This window comes from Thalassophryne amazonica, unplaced genomic scaffold (genome assembly GCF_902500255.1).
Source record: "Thalassophryne amazonica unplaced genomic scaffold, fThaAma1.1, whole genome shotgun sequence".
Taxonomy (NCBI): Eukaryota; Metazoa; Chordata; class Actinopteri; order Batrachoidiformes; family Batrachoididae; genus Thalassophryne; species Thalassophryne amazonica.
The window spans coordinates 91,728-113,044 of record NW_022986235.1 but is presented as its reverse complement, the minus strand read 5'-3'; the positions used below and the strand labels follow the sequence as shown (position 1 = coordinate 113,044).

At 42.6% G+C, this 21,317-nt stretch overlaps 2 protein-coding genes across 2 annotated transcripts in view; both read left to right on the top strand.

Annotated features, from left to right (window-relative positions):
• si:dkey-57a22.11 (uncharacterized protein LOC569865 homolog) overlaps window positions 1-20,818 on the top strand; it is a 36,636-nt gene extending 15,818 nt beyond the window's left edge. The window contains exons 6-8 of the mRNA XM_034165221.1: window positions 234-2,222; window positions 20,181-20,298; window positions 20,398-20,818. Coding sequence (XP_034021112.1) covers window positions 234-2,222; window positions 20,181-20,298; window positions 20,398-20,530 — 2,240 coding nt within the window. The 3' untranslated portion in view covers window positions 20,531-20,818. The remainder of the gene's footprint in view (window positions 1-233; window positions 2,223-20,180; window positions 20,299-20,397) is intronic.
• LOC117505651 (uncharacterized protein C2orf80-like) overlaps window positions 20,591-21,317 on the top strand; it is an 80,686-nt gene continuing 79,959 nt past the window's right edge. Inside the window, exon 1 of the mRNA XM_034165225.1 lies at window positions 20,591-20,727. The gene's annotated coding sequence lies outside the window, so the exon portion shown is untranslated. The remainder of the gene's footprint in view (window positions 20,728-21,317) is intronic.

Sequence of the window (21,317 nt, the reverse complement as noted above, 5' to 3'; positions counted from 1 at the left end):
CAAAGCACTGAGTGCACAACTAGACATAGCTTTCAGAAGTTTGACATTTCTGTCTTTTTCTCTTTTTTGGTTGATCTTACTAAATGTAATATTTTGAGATACACATTTTTTCTTTTTTTAGCTGTAGGCAGTAATTTGTAAAATTTACCCAAAAATATAAATATTTAAATATTAAAATAAAAAAATTTAAATAATAAAAATAACTAAATAATACCTTTTTTTCACCCCCCCAGATGGTAAAAAGCATTCCCTGCAGGACGTGCAGACTGTCCCAACAGAGACGTCCCGTCCAACCGTCAGCCTGAGAGGTGAAGTGGAAAAGCATTCTCTGGCTGTCTTTCAGGCTGGATTTGATAAGTCGTCTTCTCTGGAAATTCGGAACGATCACACTGGTGAAAAAACAGATTCACGTAACGCCCGTCCCTCAGGGGACTCGGTGGTGGCGGCTGATCCAGTGCAGTGCAAAACCCAGGACAAAACCGTGCTTCTAAACGCATCCATGGATATGACTGTCACTATGGCAACTGACATTGTCACCGTGGATACCAATGCAACAGGTCACAGCGGCAAACCGGGAAACCCACAAACTAAGAACGGGAAATCACAAAAAAAAGCGGGAATCACTGAGCCGAGTGTTGTTGAAACTCTGCACCCGGCTGATGTTCAGCGTGTCCCCACTGCCTGTGTCTTAGAAACAGAGGACAGCACACAACAGGCTTCAGGAGAGCCTGAGGTTCCTGGTGCCCCCTCACTCAGAGGACAGACGAGAACTCACATCACCTGTCGCATTCCCAAACTCAGCAAACCTGGAGCTGGCAGCCACAATAAAACCAAATCCTCTGACACCGTCTTCCCTGACCACGACGATTACTTCACGGATCCAAAAAATCAGCCATCAAAATCCAAAGTCTGTGTTCCGCTTCCAGGAGAGAAATGTGTTCCAGTAGAAAGGTTAACAGTCAACCGCAGGACATCTAAGACCAAAGGCAGGAGGATGCCTTCAGTTTCAAAGATGGTCCAGGATGTCTCCAAGATGAGTTTCCTGCCATTACACAATTCTGAAGGGTGCGTTCTCCAACTGGATTCAGTTGATGACAAAGTGGAACAGGAAAGTCAAGTATCTGAAGACCGAGAGTCACGTGATGAGCCGTGTGAAACGGTGAGTCGTCCGGAGTTGGGCCAACCCTGCCACGTTTCCACTAGCAGCAAAACAGCTCCGCCCACTGTTGCAAGAAGACACATGTCCAGGTGCAGAAAGACGTTCGTGGTGTCAGTTGTCAGCGATAGCACCTCGCCAACAAGAGCAGCACCAGAAAACACAGCTGTGGAGACGCTTCCCAGTGTCGCATCCGAGGAACCCTCAGGGATCATTAAAGTACGTGTCACCGAGCAACAGTCTGAACTAAATCCACATCTGATGGACATCAGAGGCTTGGTGGAAGAAATGCGGAGCGCCTGTAAACGTCCCAGGGAGGTGACTCCGGATCAACAAAGCTTTCCAGAAGAAAGTGTTCATGAACGGAATCAAGGCTGTGATACAGGTACAACCGCTCAAAAACAGAAAAAAGCCTGGAGAGAGGACACGGGACAGTCCAGCAAGGACAGAGACATGCAGAGGAAGGAGCAGAAGAAAAAGTCGTACTGCAGCAGTAAAGGATTTCAGTCTGAGAAGGCAGCTCCAGATCTTCAGGACCGTGGCGATATCTCACCGCACTGTGGCACCACATGCTGGGATGATACAAAAACAAACCACGAGCGTTTCCGAGCTTCACCGGCGGTCAAGTTACATCCTGAACCTGGTGAAAACAATGAAGTCCTCAAGCATTTGTTTATCTCGAAACCCACCGACTCAAAGCCCAGGATGGATGTGAATTCAGACCAGAACAGAGAGAGGTCAGCAACAATATCCCATTCCTCACGACCAGTAAGGGAGACCTTTGAGGTCTGGAGGAAGAAAAGTCTCAAAGGCGTTTCCCTTGGCACCCACACAGTGCCCCCTGATGTAACTGGCACCCGCAGTCAGGGGGCACATTGCATCAACGAGAGCCTGCATCAGAGTGTGGGAGACCTGCTGATGGAGGAGACGCCACCTTGGATGGCTTTAGATGCCAGCAATAGCAGTGGCAACACAGCTGTGGATTATGTGCCATCGAGTCCTGAGAGCCTGAAAGCAGGTGTGCCAGCAGCAGCGGAGGAGCTGAGCAGAGCTGAACCCTCTCCAGGTGTGTTTCCTTACATATTCTACCCTCTTTCACTCTGTTCCAGCACATTATGCACCAACACACTTCATGATGAAGGTGTAACAGAGTGCGTTCTGCCACGGCCATAGGTTGGAGTGAGCTACCAGCAGGTGTTTTGTGGGCTTCAATTGGGCCAGTGACCCCGTTCTTTATGTTCTGCCAGATTTGTACCTGTACCGCTATCCAGTCCACTCCGGTCAGACTGAAAAGTAATGAGGAACAAAATGTTGTAAAGTACACAGAGTCAAGGACATGCCCACATTTCACCTGGCCGTAGATTGCTGCTTTCAGGAGTGGAGATGGACTAGTTGTCAGCGTGCGTGGTCGCTGTCCAACCAACCAGTTTAACATTAACCATTTACAATATACAGCCATTATCATCAGGGGATGAACACATGAATAGTCTCTCTGGAGGAGGGAGTTCTCAAAAACTGAGTAGCTGCGGAAGGAGACGAGTGAGGAAAGCCACGGAGACACCCAGATGACTTCTGTGGCTGTGATTGGAGAAACTGCACATAGTATAGCTTTTGTCTGTTGCACCACCAATTATACAGACACCCTTTTTTCCGATTGGCGTAACCGAGTGTCATTACTGCCGACGTGAATTACAATCTTACCAAATTTACGCTTAGCCTTAGCCAGCAATTTCAAATGTCCTTCGATGTCGCCTGCTCTGGCCCCCGGAAGACAATTGACAATGGTTGCTGGTGTCGCTAACTTCACATTTCTCAAAACAGAGTCGCCAATAACCAGAGTTTGATCCTCGGCGAGTGTATCGTCGAGTGGGGAAAAACGGTTAGAGATGTGAACGGGTTGACGGTGTACACGGGGCTTCTGTTTAGGGCTACGCTTCCTCCTCACAGTCACCCAGTCAGCCTGCTTTCCCGACTGCACGGGATCTGCCAGGGGGGAACTAACGGCGGCTAAGCTACCTTGGTAGAATTTTCCACGGTGCGGAGCCGAGCCTCCAATTCGCCCAGCCTGGCCTCCAAAGCTACGAATAAGCTGCACTTATTACAAGTACCGTTACTGCTAAAGGAGGCCGAGGAATAACTAAACATTTCACACCCAGAGCAGAAAAGTACGGGAGAGACAGGAGAAGCCGCCATGCTAAATCGGCTAAGAGCTAGTAGCTACGCTAAGCTAGCGGATTCCCAAACAGGGAATCCGACACTAGACAGGCTGTGGAGCAGCACAGGTAACGCACGACAACAGTGCTAAAATAAAATAAAATCCACTAGACAGGCTGTGGAGCAGCACAGGTAACGCACGACAACAGTGCTAAAATAAATAAAAATCCACTAGACAGGCTGTGGAGCAGCACAGATAACGCACGACAACAGTGCTAAAAAATAAAATAAAATAAAAATAAAAATCCACTGGACAGGCTGTGGAGCAGCACAGATAACGCACGACAACAGTGCTAAAAAATAAAATAAAATAAAAATAAAAATCCACTGGACAGGCTGTGGAGCAGCACAGGTAACGCACGACAACAGTGCTAAAAAAAAATAAAATAAAAATAAAAATCCACTGGACAGGCTGTGGAGCAGCACAGGTAACGCACGACAACAGTGCTAAAAAAATAAAATAAAAATCAAAATCCACTGGACGGTCTGTGGAGCAGCACAGGTAACGCACGACAACAGTGCTAAAATAAAATAAAAATCCACTAGACAGGCTGTGGAGCAGCACGACAACAGTGCTAAAAAATAAAATAAAAATAAAAACGAAAGCGTTAGCAAGCTACTTAGCTTGCCAACGCTGATGAAAGTTAGCTGATAGAAGTGCTCCGTCGCGATGTTTCGACCGTTAGAGGTCTTCTTTAGGCGTTGGAGCACGGTGAAAAAGTAAAAAAAAATAAAAATAAAAAAGTCTTGAAAAAGACTGTTAATTCAAAGAACTCAAACAGCTCAGTTCAAACAGCTAACAGATACAGCAAACACTGCTGTGCTCCGGAACAGGAAGTGATACATAGAGAAGAGATAAACGCATGGATCAGGGTCTCAGCATCAGCCATAGACAGGATGGGACGAATCTTCACTATATTTCACAGGTGGAAGAAAGCAGTACTCGTAATATCTCTAATGTGAAGGTCAGAGGACAATGGTCAGTCGCCTCAATGGAGTTCAGATTTCTGCTCAAAACTCACTTCCAAAGCAGTATCCCAATCCTCATCACCAATTTCTGTTATGTACAGAAGTTTTGTTCGAATATTGCCAAAGAAAGCCGACGAGTGAGCACACAAGTGAGTGGAGGTCAAAGGACAATGTAGGATCAAAAATTACCCCAAGGTTCCTCACTTTATCAGTGTGATGTATGACACACGAGCCTAGGCCAAGCGTTAGCTGGTCAAGTTGATGTCAATGCCTCACTGGACAAAGAACCATCATTTCAGTCTTATCAGAGTTAAAAAGTAAGAAGTTTCTAGACAGCCAGCTTCTCACTGATGCAAGGCAATCGTCTAAGGATTTTATCTCAATGAGAATAGCAGCAGTTATCGGCATGTATAACTGAGTATCATCAGCATAGCAGTGAAAGGTAATCCCAAAACGGTGCAATATGTGCCGAAGGGGTGCTATATAAAGGGAGAAAAGCAGGGGGCCTGAGACGGATCCCTGTGGAAGCCCAAATTTCATGTCACTAAGGTTGGATGTAGTGTTACTCTACAAGGAAGCAGAGTTGTAGTCTTACACACCTCTCTGCAGCTTCTCTCCCCATGCCATCCCCTCATTACCCCATCCCTGTAGAGACGGTGCCTGCTTCCAGACCACCAACAACCAGCAAAAATCTATTTAAGCATAAAAATTCAAAAAGAAAAAATAATATAGCACCTTCAACTGCACCACAGACTAAAACAGTTAAATGTGGTCTATTAAACATTAGGTCTCTCTCTTCTAAGTCCCTGTTGGTAAATGATATAATAATTGATCAACATATTGATTTATTCTGCCTTACAGAAACCTGGTTACAGCAGGATGAATATGTTAGTTTAAATGAGTCAACACCCCCGAGTCACACTAACTGTCAGAATGCTCGTAGCACGGGCCGGGGCGGAGGATTAGCAGCAATCTTCCATTCCAGCTTATTAATTAATCAAAAACCCAGACAGAGCTTTAATTCATTTGAAAGCTTGACTCTTAGTCTTGTCCATCCAAATTGGAAGTCCCCAAAACCAGTTTTATTTGTTATTATCTATCGTCCACCTGGTCGTTACTGTGAGTTTCTCTGTGAATTTTCAGACCTTTTGTCTGACTTAGTGCTTAGCTCAGATAAGATAATTATAGTGGGCGATTTTAACATCCACACAGATGCTGAGAATGACAGCCTCAACACTGCATTTAATCTATTATTAGACTCAATTGGCTTTGCTCAAAATGTAAATGAGTCCACCCACCACTTTAATCATATCTTAGATCTTGTTCTGACTTATGTTATGGAAATTGAAGACTTAACAGTATTCCCTGAAAACTCCCTTCTGTCTGATCATTTCTTAATAACATTTACATTTACTCTGATGGACTACCCAGCAGTGGGGAATAAGTTTCATTACACTAGAAGTCTTTCAGAAAGCGCTGTAACTAGGTTAAGGATATAATTCCTTCTTTATGTTCTCTAATGCCATATAACAACACAGTGCAGAGTAGCTACCTAAACTCTGTAAGTGAGATAGAGTATCTCGTCAGTAGTTTTACATCCTCATTGAAGACAACTTTGGATGCTGTAGCTCCTCTGAAAAAGAGAGCTTTAAATCAGAAGTGCCTGACTCCGTGGTATAACTCTCAAACTCGTAGCTTAAAGCAGATAACCCGTAAGTTGGAGAGGAAATGGCGTCTCACTAATTTAGAAGATCTTCACTTAGCCTGGAAAAAGAGTCTGTTGCTCTATAAAAAAGCCCTCCATAAAGCTAGGACATCTTTCTACTCATCACTAATTGAAGAAAATAAGAACAACCCCAGGTTTCTTTTCAGCACTGTAGCCAGGCTGACAAAGAGTCAGAGCTCTATTGAGCTGAGTATTCCATTAACTTTAACTAGTAATGACTTCATGACTTTCTTTGCTAACAAAATTTTAACTATTAGAGAAAAAATTACTCATAACCATCCCAAAGATGTATCGTTATCTTTGGCTGCTTTCAGTGATGCCGGTATTTGGTTAGACTCTTTCTCTCCGATTGTTCTGTCTGAGTTATTTTCATTAGTTACTTCATCCAAACCATCAACATGTTTATTAGACCCCATTCCTACCAGGCTGCTCAAGGAAGCCCTACCATTATTTAATGCTTCGATCTTAAATATGATCAATCTATCTTTGTTAGTTGGCTATGTACCACAGGCTTTTAAGGTGGCAGTAATTAAACCATTACTTAAAAAGCTATCACTTGACCCAGCTATCTTAGCTAATTATAGGCCAATCTCCAACCTTCCTTTTCTCTCAAAAATTCTTGAAAGGGTAGTTGTAAAACAGCTAACTGATCATCTGCAGAGGAATGGTCTATTTGAAGAGTTTCAGTCAGGTTTTAGAATTAATCATAGTACAGAAACAGCATTAGTGAAGGTTACAAATGATCTTCTTATGGCCTCGGACAGTGGACTCATCTCTGTGCTTGTTCTGTTAGACCTCAGTGCTGCTTTTGATACTGTTGACCATCAAATTTTATTACAGAGATTAGAACATGCCATAGGTATTAAAGGCACTGCGCTGCGGTGGTTTGAATCATATTTGTCTAATAGATTACAATTTGTTCATGTAAATGGGGAATCTTCTTCACAGACTAAAGTTAATTATGGAGTTCCACAAGGTTCTGTGCTAGGACCAATTTTATTCACTTTATACATGCTTCCCTTAGGCAGTATTATTAGACGGTATTGTTTAAATTTTCATTGTTACGCAGATGATACCCAGCTTTATCTATCCATGAAGCCAGAGGACACACACCAATTAGCTAAACTGCAGGATTGTCTTACAGACATAAAGACATGGATGACCTCTAATTTCCTGCTTTTAAACTCAGATAAAACTGAAGTTATTGTACTTGGCCCCACAAATCTTAGAAACATGGTGTCTAATCAGATCCTTACTCTGGATGGCATTACCCTGACCTCTAGTAATACTGTGAGAAATCTTGGAGTCATTTTTGATCAGGATATGTCATTCAAAGCGCATATTAAACAAATATGTAGGACTGCTTTTTTGCATTTATGCAATATCTCTAAAATTAGAAAGGTCTTGTCTCAGAGTGATGCTGAAAAACTAATTCATGCATTTATTTCCTCTAGGCTGGACTATTGTAATTCATTATTATCAGGTTGTCCTAAAAGTTCCCTAAAAAGCCTTCAGTTAATTCAAAATGCTGCAGCTAGAGTACTAACGGGGACTAGAAGGAGAGAGCATATCTCACCCATATTGGCCTCTCTTCATTGGCTTCCTGTTAATTCTAGAATAGAATTTAAAATTCTTCTTCTTACTTATAAGGTTTTGAATAATCAGGTCCCATCTTATCTTAGGGACCTCGTAGTACCATATCACCCCAATAGAGCGCTTCGCTCTCAGACTGCAGGCTTACTTGTAGTTCCTAGGGTTTGTAAGAGTAGAATGGGAGGCAGAGCCTTCAGCTTTCAGGCTCCTCTCCTGTGGAACCAGCTCCCAATTCAGATCAGGGAGACAGACACCCTCTCTACTTTTAAGATTAGGCTTAAAACTTTCCTTTTTGCTAAAGCTTATAGTTAGGGCTGGATCAGGTGACCCTGAACCATCGCTTAGTTATGCTGCTATAGACGTAAACTGCTGGGGGGTTCCCATGATGCACTGTTTCTTTCTCTTTTTGCTCTGTATGCACCACTCTGCATTTAATCATTAGTGATCGATCTCTGCTCCCCTCCACAGCATGTCTTTTTCCTGGTTCTCTCCCTCAGCCCCAACCAGTCCCAGCAGAAGACTGCCCCTCCCTGAGCCTGGTTCTGCTGGAGGTTTCTTCCTGTTAAAAGGGAGTTTTTCCTTCCCACTGTAGCCAAGTGCTTGCTCACAGGGGGTCATTTTGACCGTTGGGGTTTTACATAATTATTGTATGGCCTTGCCTTACAATATAAAGCGCCTTGGGGCAACTGTTTGTTGTGATTTGGCGCTATAAAAAAAAAAAATTGATTGATTGATTGATTGAACTGAAGGCTTTTCAGGGAACTTTTAGGACAACCTGATAATAATGAATTACAATATAAATGCATGAATTAGTTTTTCAGCATCACTCTGAGACAAGACCTTTCTAATTTTAGAGATATTGCGCAAATGCAAAAAGCAGTCCTACATATTTGTTTAATATGCGCATTGAATGAAATATCCTGATCAAAAATGACTCCAAGATTTCTCACAGTATAACTAGAGGTCAGGGCAATGCCATCCAGAGTAAGGATCTGGTTAGACACCATGTTTCTAAGATTTGTGGGGCCAAGTACAATAACTTCAGTTTTATCTGAGTTTAAAAGCAGGAAATTAGGTCATCCATGTCTTTATGTCTGTAAGACAATCCTGCAGTTTAGCTAATTGGTGTGTGTCCTCTGGCTTCATGGATAGATAAAGCTGGGTATCATCTGCGTAACAATGAAAATTTAAGCAATGCCGTCTAATAATACTGCCTAAGGGAAGCATGTATAAAGTGAATAAAATTGGTCCTAGCACAGAACCTTGTGGAACTCCATAATTAACCTTAGTCTGTGAAGAAGATTCCCCATTTACATGAACAAATTGTAATCTATTAGATAAATATGATTCAAACCACCGCAGCGCAGTGCCTTTAATACCTATGGCATGTTCTAATCTCTGTAATAAAATTTTATGGTCAACAGTATCAAAAGCAGCACTGAGGTCTAACAGGACAAGCACAGAGATGAGTCCACTGTCTGAGGCCATAAGAAGATCATTTGTAACCTTCACTAATGCTGTTTCTGTACTATGATGAATTCTAAAACCTGACTGAAACTCTTCAAATAGACCATTCCTCTGCAGATGATCAGTTAGCTGTTTTACAACTACCCTTTCAAGAATTTTTGAGAGAAAAGGAAGGTTGGAGATTGGCCTATAATTCGCTAACATAGCTGGGTCAAGTGATGGCTTTTTAAGTAATGGTTTAATTACTGCCACCTTAAAAGCCTGTGGTACATAGCCAACTAATAAAGATAGATTGATCATATTTAAGATCGAAGCATTAAATAATGGTAGGGCTTCCTTGAGCAGCCTGGTAGGAATGGGGTCTAATAGACATGTTGATGGTTTGGATGAAGTAACTAATGAAAATAACTCAGACAGAACAATCGGAGAGAAAGAGTCTAACCAAATACCGGCATCACTGAAAGCAGCCAAAGATAACGATACGTCTTTGGGATGGTTATGAGTAATTTTTTCTCTAATAGTTAAAATTTTACTAGCAAAGAAAGTCATGAAGTCATTACTAGTTAAAGTTAAAGGAATACTCGGCTCAATAGAGCTCTGACTCTTTGTCAGCCTGGCTACAGTGCTGAAAAGAAACCTGGGGTTGTTCTTATTTTCTTCAATTAGTGATGAGTAGTAAGAAGTCCTAGCTTTACGGAGGGCTTTTTTATAGAGCAACAGACTCTTTTTCCAGGCTAAGTGAAGATCTTCTAAATTAGTGAGACGCCATTTCCTCTCCAACTTACGGGTTATCTGCTTTAAGCTGTGAGTTTGTGAGTTATATCACGGAGTCAGGCACTTCTGATTTAAAGCTCTCTTTTTCAGAGGAGCTACAGCATCCAAAGTTGTCTTCAATGAGGATGTAAAACTATTGACGAGATACTCTGTCTCACTTACAGAGTTTAGGTAGCTACTCTGTACTGTGTTGGTATATGGCATTAGAGAACATAAAGAAGGAATCATATCCTTAAACCTAGTTACAGCGCTTTCTGAAAGACTTCTAGTGTAATGAAACTTATTCCCCACTGCTGGGTAGTACATCAGAGTAAATGTAAATGTTATTAAGAAATGATCAGACAGAAGGGAGTTTTCAGGGAATACTGTTAAGTCTTCTATTTCCATCCCATAAGTCAGAACAAGATCTAAGATATGATTAAAGTGGTGGGTGGACTCATTTACATTTTGAGCAAAGCCTATTGAGTCTAATAATAGATTAAATGCAGTGTTGAGGCTGTCATTCTCAGCATCTGTGTGGATGTTAAAATCGCCCACTATAATTATCTTATCTGAGCTAAGCACTAAGTCAGACAAAAGGTCTGAAAATTCACAGAGAAACTCACAGTAACGACCAGGTGGATGATAGATAATAACAAATAAAACTGGTTTTTGGGACTTCCAATTTGGATGGACAAGACTAAGAGACAAGCTTTCAAATGAATTAAAGCTCTGTCTGGGTTTTTGATTAATTAATAAGCTGGAGTGGAAGATTGCTGCTAATCCTCTGCCTCGGCCCGTGCTACGAGCATTCTGGCAGTTAGTGTGACTCGGGGGTGTTGACTCATTTAAACTAACATATTCATCCTGCTGTAACCAGGTTTCTGTAAGGCAGAATAAATCAATATGTTGATCAATTATTATATAATTTACTAACAGGGACTTAGAAGAGAGAGACCTAATGTTTAATAGACCACATTTAACTGTTTTAGTCTGTGGTGCAGTTGAAGGTGCTATATTATTTTTTCTTTTTGAATTTTTATGCTTAAATAGATTAGATTAAATAGCTCTCTTTGGGGCTGTCAAAACTCGAATAGATTAGGTGTCATTGTTGAATTGACACTTCTATCTATTAATCTAATCTGTGGTGTATTTTGTGTTTAATGTTCCAGGTGAATATTTGGCAACTGTTTGACACTTATGTGTTGGTAGTGTCGTTAATTTCGTATCAGTCAATCACTCAATCATTTGCGTGCGCACATGTAAATAAAGAAAAAAAACCTGGCTGCCCCTGTGGTTCCTCACTTTCTCTCCCCTCAAACTCTGTCATCATTGTGTTATACCAGTCACCATTTGTTTTATTATGCAGCTGTGTAGTTAAAAAAAAATTGTCTTCACATACGATTCGTTCGCGCTCGCACGTGAAAAAAAAATAGCTGCTGCTGCGGTGCTGCTGCTCGCTCTCCCCTCAAACTCTGTCATAATTGTGAAATAAAGGACAAAAGGGACATATACCCTGCTCACAGGCTGGCTGCCGGAGACAGGACATGTCCACATCAAGTGTAAACTCCAGACATCTCCACGTCACTACATATCCAGTCCCTGATTGGTCATTGCAGTGCGACAAGATGAAAAAGTTCAGACTTTTCAACTTGGGGAGGAGGGTGACGCGACGCGATATCATGCCATAAATGCGCCAGTCGCTCAAAATTGCTTCATTCGCGTGCATTGCATCGCATTGCGTGGCTTGAACTTTTGTGGCACCACAACACGTCCTCCCATAGGGATTACATGGCAACCTGTCGCCACCGTCGCTCGCGTCGCGCCCGGTGTGAACGCATTATAAGACCCCTCATTTTTAGAAAACACCCACGCGCTAAATACAGCTTGCTTCGAGTTGCTTCATGCGGCGTCATGATGACGCAGGAATGTCTGCGTCAAGTGCACGCAGTGGGGGGGCAAAGAGGTGAGAACGCAGAGGAGGATCTGCTTTCTCTTCTAGTTTATATTTGTTCTTGTGCAGGGCTGTGCTCTGGTTTCTGTTACAGTTTATCTTTATTTCTTTGACTGCGAGCTGCATTTGCGCTGTCCGTGAGTAAATGTGGAGTTGTGGACATGTCCTGTCTCTGGCAATCAGTCTGTGAGCAGGACTTTTATGAACTTTATTTAAACACAGTTATGAGAGAATTTAAGAGCAAGGAGCTGCAGCTCTTTGAGCGTGTAGTTTTACTGCATTGTGTACACGGTATAAAAACAATCCTGCCTGATTTATACTTCGGGAACAATGGAACACAGCAGGAATCATAAATTGGCATTGGGTAACATTGTATTGTGTGTGTGTGTGTGTGTGGCCGGCCAGCACCATGGGATGACTGGCGGCTCTCCTCACATCACACGCAGTGGCAGAAGCCCCACACCACAAACACAGCAGCACCAGCGGAGGAGTTGCAGCTCCTCCACAAACGTGCTCAAATCCAGCTTTTGTACTGTCTGAAAACATTCAGCTGGTTGAACGAAGTCAAATGAAAGGCTAATGTTACAAAAACTAAGCAAACAATAAGAAACTGTCAAGAACTGCAGTAAAACGAAATACAAAGCGAGCGCTGCAGGAATGTAGCTGAGCGAAGTTTAAACGATGCCAACGAAAGTCCAGATTTCCTGTTTTGTTAGGGCTTCGTTGCCCTTCGTTAAGTGCCTTGTGACTGGGCCATAAGATAGCATCACGCCACGCAAGGTGGAATACTTATAATTTTGAACAACGCCATTTCTGTTCTAGACCTCTTGCCGTATGCTTGAGATCACGCAGGTAATCACTGAACCAAGGGGACTGTGTTTTGGGGGAGTGTGGTTTTAACACAGGTGGCGCAATCATGTCAAGTGTAATCTGTCTACTGATTGGGTATTTGCCAAATGTGAAGCTAAAACATCAGGCAGTCTAGCTTTGAGTTCAGTCTTAGCTGAGGAGTTGATGCATCGCCATAGTGATATATAAGGTTGTTGTTCGACTAAACACGGCAGCAAAACTGTAAACTTAATAAGTGAGTGATCAGAGACCACTGATGTAAGAGGCATGATGTCAATATTTGTGACAGCAATAACCGGTGCTACAACCAAGTTCAGGGTATTTCCACTAATGTGCGTCGAGTCCTGAATACATTGCCAAAATCCTAATGCATCCATAAATTTCCATAAATGATTTGCAGAGGGGATCAGAAGGCTTATTTATATGAACGTTAAAGTCCCCAATGATCAGAATGTTATCTGCACTCGTCGACAAGTTAGAGATGAACTCGCCAAATTAATCTAAGAATTCAGAATATGAGCCAGGGGGCCTATATACAGTGACCATGTAATACGACTGATTTTTATTCTTCTGACCTTGGCAATGCGTAATATCCTGAGCAGAGCGGAGAATCAGATGCTCAAACGAGTGATATTTGTAACCCCCAACAGCTAATAAGCTAAACCTAGATTTATAAATAAGAGCAACACCCCCGCCTTGCTTCGCATCACGAGGGATGTGACTAAATGTATATGCTGGTGGGCAGGCCTCATTTAAGGGGAGGACAGCTGTTGACAGGTAAACTGTTTATATTTAGGGGTTGGTTCCAGAGTAGCATATACGAGGTCTATTAGAAAAGTATCCGACCTTATTGTTTTTTTCAAAAACCATATGGATTTGAATCACGTGTGATTGCGTCACACAAGCTTGAACCTTCGTGCGCATGCGTGAGTTTTTTCACGCCTGTCGGTTGTGTCATTCGCCTTTGAGTGAGGAGTGGTCCACCCCTCTCGTTGTTTTTTTCATTGTTTAGGAATGGCTCAGAGACTGCCGCTTTGCTTGATCAAACTTTTTTCAGAAACTGTGAGGGACATCCAAGTGGACACCATTCGAGAAATTCAGATGGTTTTTGGTGAAAATTTTATGGGCTTCAAAGAGTTACGGAGTGTTACTGTCGTTTTAAGGACGGCCCAGAGCGACTGGTGGTGCGCCGCGCTCCGAAGCCGCCATCGACAGGCTGAACGACCATTTTATTTCTAAATGGATGGCTGTCTGGATCCGTGACCATTGTGTGCAATTTCTCTGGTTATCACAAGAGCTGGACATCAACCATTTTCCGGCAGATTTCATTTTTAACAAGAGATTTTGTTATGGAAAGCCGAGCGGAGGCATCGCGCATCATGATGGATTCGCTACTGGAGCGAGACAAAACCACCTCCATTTTGGTCTCACAGGACGGCTTTGAGATGGCGTTCAGACAGCTGTCAGTGGTTTTTCCATCGAGTGATTATCCGAGAAATTGTGGATGTGCCTGGACATGCCAGAACATGTCCTGTGAGGCTTCATCACGGCGTTGCTCTGTGCCATGCGGCACCGCCGCGACGCACGGAATTCCTCCACACGTCTGTCTCAATGTGCCGAAAAACTGTTGATGTCCACGTCTTTTCACAATTCCTGTGCTAGTCAGATGACGTCCCGGATAAAACACAGCGTCCAGTTTGGAAATGAACGGCACATTCCACTGTTACAGGAGTTTTTGTCATGGAAAGGTCAGCTACTTTTCTAATAGACCTCGTATAAGAGGGTTCTCCCCAGAAATTTTTAGTATAGCGGTGCTGTTGGGAACTATCACTGCACACAACGCTTCCACTTGGGGTCCTACCCGACCTTGTGTCCTGAAGCCCAAAGACAAATCTTTTAGTACTGTTTCTGGTCTGATTCTGTGCTGAATTTCTGTGTAGGCTCTCAGTTGTCCAGGTGGTTTCCAAAAAAACCACCTGGTTTCGCAGAAGCTTCCTCAGCTAAACGTCCTCGCGTCAAGCAACCCAGTCCAGTCGAAGATTCAAGCTTCTCTACTCTGTGCTGAATTGTTGATTAGTTAAATTAATCTAAAATGTTTGTGTTTTGTTAACACACTGTATGTAACAAATGTGCAATCATACAACTTATACGATTGCACATTTTCTTTCTTATTTGAAATTAAAAATAATGTACAGAAAGACATTTTAGAATGTGGGAGATTTCAGACTTTTTTTTTTTTTTTTTTTTTTTACACACTTTTCCCCTGCATAGTTTTCAATTTGTAAAGTTTGAATTCCCAAGTCACAAAATCACCAGGCTGGGGTCATTCACTTCAGAGTGTGAAAACCTCACCTTGTCGTTGTGATTCAGATTGTGACACCTCTCTATACTGTCAAAAAATGGAAAAACAAAAGGTCCAGCTTTCCTCCCTGAGTCAGCAGGCGCATTTCTGGAAAATGTCTTATTACTCTGCATTTTACTCTGCATTTCTCAGCATGCGATGCATATTTTAGTAAAAACAGAAACATCCCGATGGCTGACACAGTGAAGAAATGAACACTGCTTCATCTGATAACGAAACTTGTGAACTTTAATTTGAAAGTAAAGGTTTGGATTTACAGAGGCTTTACAGAGAGACAGGAGGCGACACACTTTACCCCAAAACTCTTAATTTTTCCAGTCTGTCGGGTTTTGGATTCTAATGTGTGGTGATGTTGCCTTTTGTGTTGCTGGACACTATTTTAGCCCCGCCGTGAGCGTGCACGTGCACGAATGTCTCCATGACGCTGTTTTACACAGGCTGGACATGCAGATGGATTTTCTTTTTATTTTTTTTACATTGGGAAAAAGTCGGAATACGTTATTTTAGGAGATAATGGACTTTCTATCTAACCGTGAGAGAACTTTGTGATGAGTTCCGCAACACCAGCTGGCGATCCATGCGTGGGGACTCCTTTGGTGAAGTGGACTATGGAAATCACAAGTGGATGACTGTTCAGGTTTTTTATTCTTCTTCTCAGTGGAGCTGGTAGGGTTTATCTTTACTTTGAGAGTCTGTCAAGACATGAGACTGTTCTGTAATGGAGCAGCGCGCACCGCACTCGTGCAAAGTTTTTGTACAGTGGAAAGCGGCTCCTTTTACCGTGACTGCATCAAAATGAACAGTTATCACTTAAAAAAATGAGTCATCATAACACCACAGCACACTTATGTAAACATTGTAATTAATCTGTGTTTTTTAACGATAGCGGCATTCAAGTGCACAGTTTCCTCTATGAAACGCTGTCAGAAACACTCAGAAATGTTACTGACTTAAGTGCGACACATCCTTTAAAACATAGAAGAATGGAAATAATGCACACAGCTGTCCAGCCCCAAAATCTTAGTGTGCCTCGGTACCTGAATAATTTTGAATTCTGTTCTGCCGTTTTCTTCATAAAAGCCTCCCTGTTCACTGTCACAGAGGCTGCAGTATCGTTCTTAGCCTCTGATCTGATCGGTCCCACAGCAGACAGTGTCGATCGAGTCAGCTGTGCACCTGCCCCCGTGATGCTCGGCGCCGGCGATTGCTACCTCCCCGCCAAGACTAAACAAAAAAATGCAGAGATCTGGCTTTGTGTAAGGCTTGTTTTGTCATGGTTTGTGTCATCTGGATGTAAACAGGATAAAATAAAGAGCTGAAGTTGTTTGTGAAATTTCTCACAAAAGCAGGTTTGCGTGCCATTGGATTCCCGCCAAGTTTGCTGTTAAAACCTCATGAGATGACACTACAATACTGCGGCGCTAGATGGCAGTATGACGGTGTGACACCCTTGTTCCATTGTCTGGGGAGAACCCTGTATAAGGTGCCTGTAAGTAGGTTTAGGTTTGAGACATTCCATGCGGGTTGTAGGTAGCAGACACGAAATCTTTGATATTGCTGGAACAGCCAACAGGCCATCCTCAATTTCAACATCATCCAGTGTAGCAATGGGGATTAAGTTTGCAAAGCATATCCCTCTATGATTTTTATGGACACGTCTACAGAAGTAGGCCACAGTCTCAACTTGTTGAATTTCCCTCCCTGGCAGATAAACTGCACTATCACCATAGTGGATTTTCTGCACTAAATTCCCCGCTAAGCTAATGGATTCCACACCCACATTTGTCATAAGCCTTGGAGGGTCTCTAATCACCTGCTCCGTGGCCTGCTGTAAAATCCTAAATGTTACCCTCCCTGTAGAGTGCTATCTATGTTCGCAGACAAGATGGCGGCACATTCCCCAGTAGGGTGGAGGTCCCCGGCATCGGTAAGCCACGGTGGCCCCAGAACGAAGGCCAGTTAGCAATAAAGCTAAAGCCTTGCTGTCTACAAAATTGCACTAGCCACCTATTTAATGATGTCAGCCTGCTAAATGCCTCATTATTACCCCAGACTACTAATCTTCTGCCAAGGTCACAAGTCCTCTCTATGTCCATTTTTGTGAACTTGGAGTGCTTCATCCTGACATTCAGAAAAATTCAGCTGCAGTTTGTCAGAAGACCCACGGCTGACTAAAGCCTAGATTTGATCTTTTTTTCATCTATATGTGTGTCAGTTCCTCATGAAGTGCATGAAGCAGAGTTTGTGCCATAACAGCCACAAAAGCTGATGACTCCTTCAGAGTTGTCTGGGTGTTTTGGAGGCTTTCCTCACTCGTCTCCTTCTCGACAGATTTGCCCTACAATACCATTGGATTTCTTAGTGATTTCTGGGAATGAAGTCCAAGACAATAGTCACGTGTTCGTCCCCTGGCTGTAAAAGCAATGATTTCTGTTGTTGCACTAGGGAGGTGTGATATAACACCTAAAATTAATATCAGTGACTGGTTTTGCACTATATGACCCCTTTAATAATGATATATATATATATCTATATATATATAGATATATATATATATTATCAAGACTTTAATGTATTTTCATTTTCAAATCTGCTCATTCAAAGTTAGAACGTGGGTGACACGTTTTGGTCCACTCTTGGGCCGTCTTTGCTGGAAATTATTCATCTTTCTTTAACTTCTGGATCTGTTCCTAAATGTTTCAAATCCATTACTTAACAAATCTAATCTTGACCCTAGTGTATTGAAAAACTATCGGCCGATATCAAATCTATCATTTTACTCTAAAATTCTGGAAAAAGTGGTGTCACGGCAGCTCGTGGACTATCTTACTGAGAATAATCTCTTTGAGCCACTGCAGTCTGCTTTTAGAAAATATCATTCCACAGAGATGGCTCTCACTAAAGTGGTGAATGATCTTCTGCTTACAATGGTTTCGGACACCGCTACGGTTCTGTTGCTGTTAGATCTCAGTGCTGCATTTGATACAGTGGATCATCATATTCTACTTGATAGGCTGGAAAATCATTTTGGGATTACTGGGAGTGCCCTTGCATGGCTGACGTCATACTTGACCAGTCGTTCTCACTGTGTTTTGTACAGTAACACTACCTCTAACCTTAGTGACATGAAATTTGGGGTTCCACAGGGGTCTGTCTTAGGCCCTCTGCTTTTCTCCCTTTATATAGCACCCCTTCGGCACATATTGCACCGTTTTGGGATTACCTTTCACTGCTATGCAGATGATACTCAGTTATACATGCCGATAACTGCTGGTAATCTCATTCACATAAAATCCTTAGAAGATTGCCTTTCATCTGTGAGAAGTTGGATGTATAGAAACTTCCTACTTTTAAACTCTGATAAGACTGAAATGATGGTTCTTGGTCCAGTGAGACATCGGCATCAATTTGACCAGTTAACACTCAGCCTCGGCTCGTGTGTCATACATCACACTGACAAAGTGAGGAACCTTGGGGTAATTTTGATCCTACATTGTCCTTTGACCTCCACATTAGAAATATTACGAGGACTGCTTTGTTCCACCTGCGAAATATAGTGAAGCTTCATCCCATCCTGTCTATGGCTGATGCTGAGTCCCTGATCCATGCATTTATCTCTTCTAGATTGGACTACTGCAATGTTCTATTTTCTGGTTTATCGCAGTCCAGCATTAAGGCTCTTCCATTGGTTCAAAATGCTGCAGCCAGACTTTTGACACGAAGCAGAATGTTTGACCACATTACACCCATTTTGGCGTCTCTTCACTGGCTTCCTGTCCCAGTGAGATCAGATTTTAAGGTTCTGCTACTAACCTATAAAATTATTCATGGACTGGCACCTCCCTACCTAGCTGACCTAATTAAACCTTACGTACCGGCCCGGGCTTTACGTTCTCAGGGTGCAGGACTACTTTGTGTCCCTAAGGTGAATAAGAAGTCTGTGGGTCACAGAGCTTTCTCTTATTGTGCCCCTGTTCTGTGGAATGATCTCCCTGCATCAATAAAACAGTCAGATTCTGTGGAGACTTTCAAGTCCAGACTTAAGATGCACTTATTTTCCCTTTCATATGGCTAGCATACTGGTACAGTTTTGTTTTATGCTTTTGGGTGTTGATAGTGGTGTGCGGTCAGTATGGTGGCACCGACGTCTGGGTGCACATGTTGTGAATGTTTTATGAACCTATAGAGAAGCCAGGATTAAATAAACAGGTCAAAACATTTAAAAAATGGAAAGTCTACGTGTGTCAGAGTCCAATGGTTTCCAGACTCTTTCATGCTGCTCTATACACACTGATCAGCCGTCACATTGTGACCACCTGCCCCATATTGTGTACTTCCCCCTTTTAACATCAAAGCAGAGCCGTCGAGGTTTGAACTCCACCAGACCTCTGACGGTATCCTTTGGACCAAGGTCCCGTGCACAATGTGACAGCCGATGATTTTCTGAAAGGCCATTCCATGTATTTTTGGAATTTCTTACAAACATCCCTCAGTCACTGTCTGGTTGTGGATCGTCTGACTTTCTGACCTTGAAGGGCAAAAAAAAGAAGGCATTTTTCAGAACAGCTGTTCAATAATTTTTTTTTCTCTAATTCAGGTTAAAGGTTCCTTGGGAAGCTACCTACAGACACACACAAAAACAAAAATCTTCAGCTGTTGTAAGGGCCAACAATGACACAGCACATTTCTCCATTTCGATCTGACGTTTTCCTTTCAGCCTCCATTCAATTCCTTGAATCAATGTCAAACTACTCAAAGGTTTTCATGAATCATTAATGCCACTTTAACCATATTTGGTCAAAATAGCTCGTTCTCTGATTGTTCCTGCCTCCATTACGTGAACCTGGAGGACAAAACGTGAGCTTGATATCTGATAAACTTCGCCCGTATGGGTTGGTGGTATTATTCACCTGCCAGCTGTCAGTTGTATGGCTGATGTGTGTCAGTGTTCAGGCATAAATGTGTTTCTTACAAGAGGAACTGGGACCATCATGTTGTGAGGCCTTAACCAGCTTAACTAGGACCTAACCAGCTTAACTCAAGAGTTTTCAAATAGTTAAATTTTTTGTACAAAAAGGAGGTGATATGTCGGTGAAGATTGTGTGTTTTGTGTATTTACTCGCTTGCTGTGATGTAGCAGCCCGAAGAATCTTAACACCGCTGACCGACACCGTGACGGCCTTGAGTGGCTCGCCGACAGGGCGCATCAGGAGGCGTAAAGCTGCGGTCAGTTACAAGGAGCCGCCCCTCAACTGGTGAGCCCCAAAACCTTCCACTCAGCAAATCCTGCCCCAAAACACATCCCAGACACCGGTAACATCTGCCACCTTCTTGTGTTGAACCTTTTGAAACAGTAAGATAAGGAGAGGAGACAAGTTCACGGACAGCATGTTTCTGAGCTCTCCAGTGTTCAAGGACGGCAGGAAGAAGAGGCAGAAGAAAACGGGCTCCGCCCCCAGAGATCCTTCTTCTGCACACTCACCATAGCTCGTTTGTTTTTGGGTTGGGTTTTTTTATTTTATTTTATTTTATTTTGTTTGGACAGTCTGCTTGTAGACTGTGAGCAGCAGGTTTGTGTGTCTGATCCTTTTGGATCTCAATAATTCAGGCGGGTGATTGGAGAAGTGTGCTGTTTTGCAGCGGTAACCAGACACCTGTTTCTTTGTTGTTGGACCTGCTGGCTGGTGAGTACAAACACACAGACTCTACTTTGAATGTACAGCTCGTTATTTTTTACTTCTTTAAACCTGCCAATAAAAATGACCACATAAGTGGAGCTGCGTTTGTTTAAGGACACTGACTGTCATGTTGCCAGACTCTTTGGTTAATAAGCAACAGCGTTCTGGGCTTCCAGCTGGACAACTGCATGTTTTCTTCCTTCAGATAAGAAGTTTAATCTCATTTACACAGGAATAAAACAAACAAACAAACAAACATAGGCCTTCCTGTGGACATGTGTGATGTAGGATGTTTCTGGTCACTCTGTGGGAATGTGAACATTCAAAGTCTGCCCACGCCTTTCCACAGCTACAGCTGTGACGAGCTATCAAATATTAGACATCTTCAGAGTCCTAAACAGGTAAATGTTGAATTCTCAGACAAAAACCAAGTTTATGATACAATACACTTTATTATCCCAAAAAGGGAAATTCATCTTGGACTCATATACTGCATCCAATGCACAATAAAAACAAAAGAAAAAACACAATAAAAACCCCATCCAGTATAAACACCCCACATAAATATAACAGACAATATAACAGACAATCCCCCT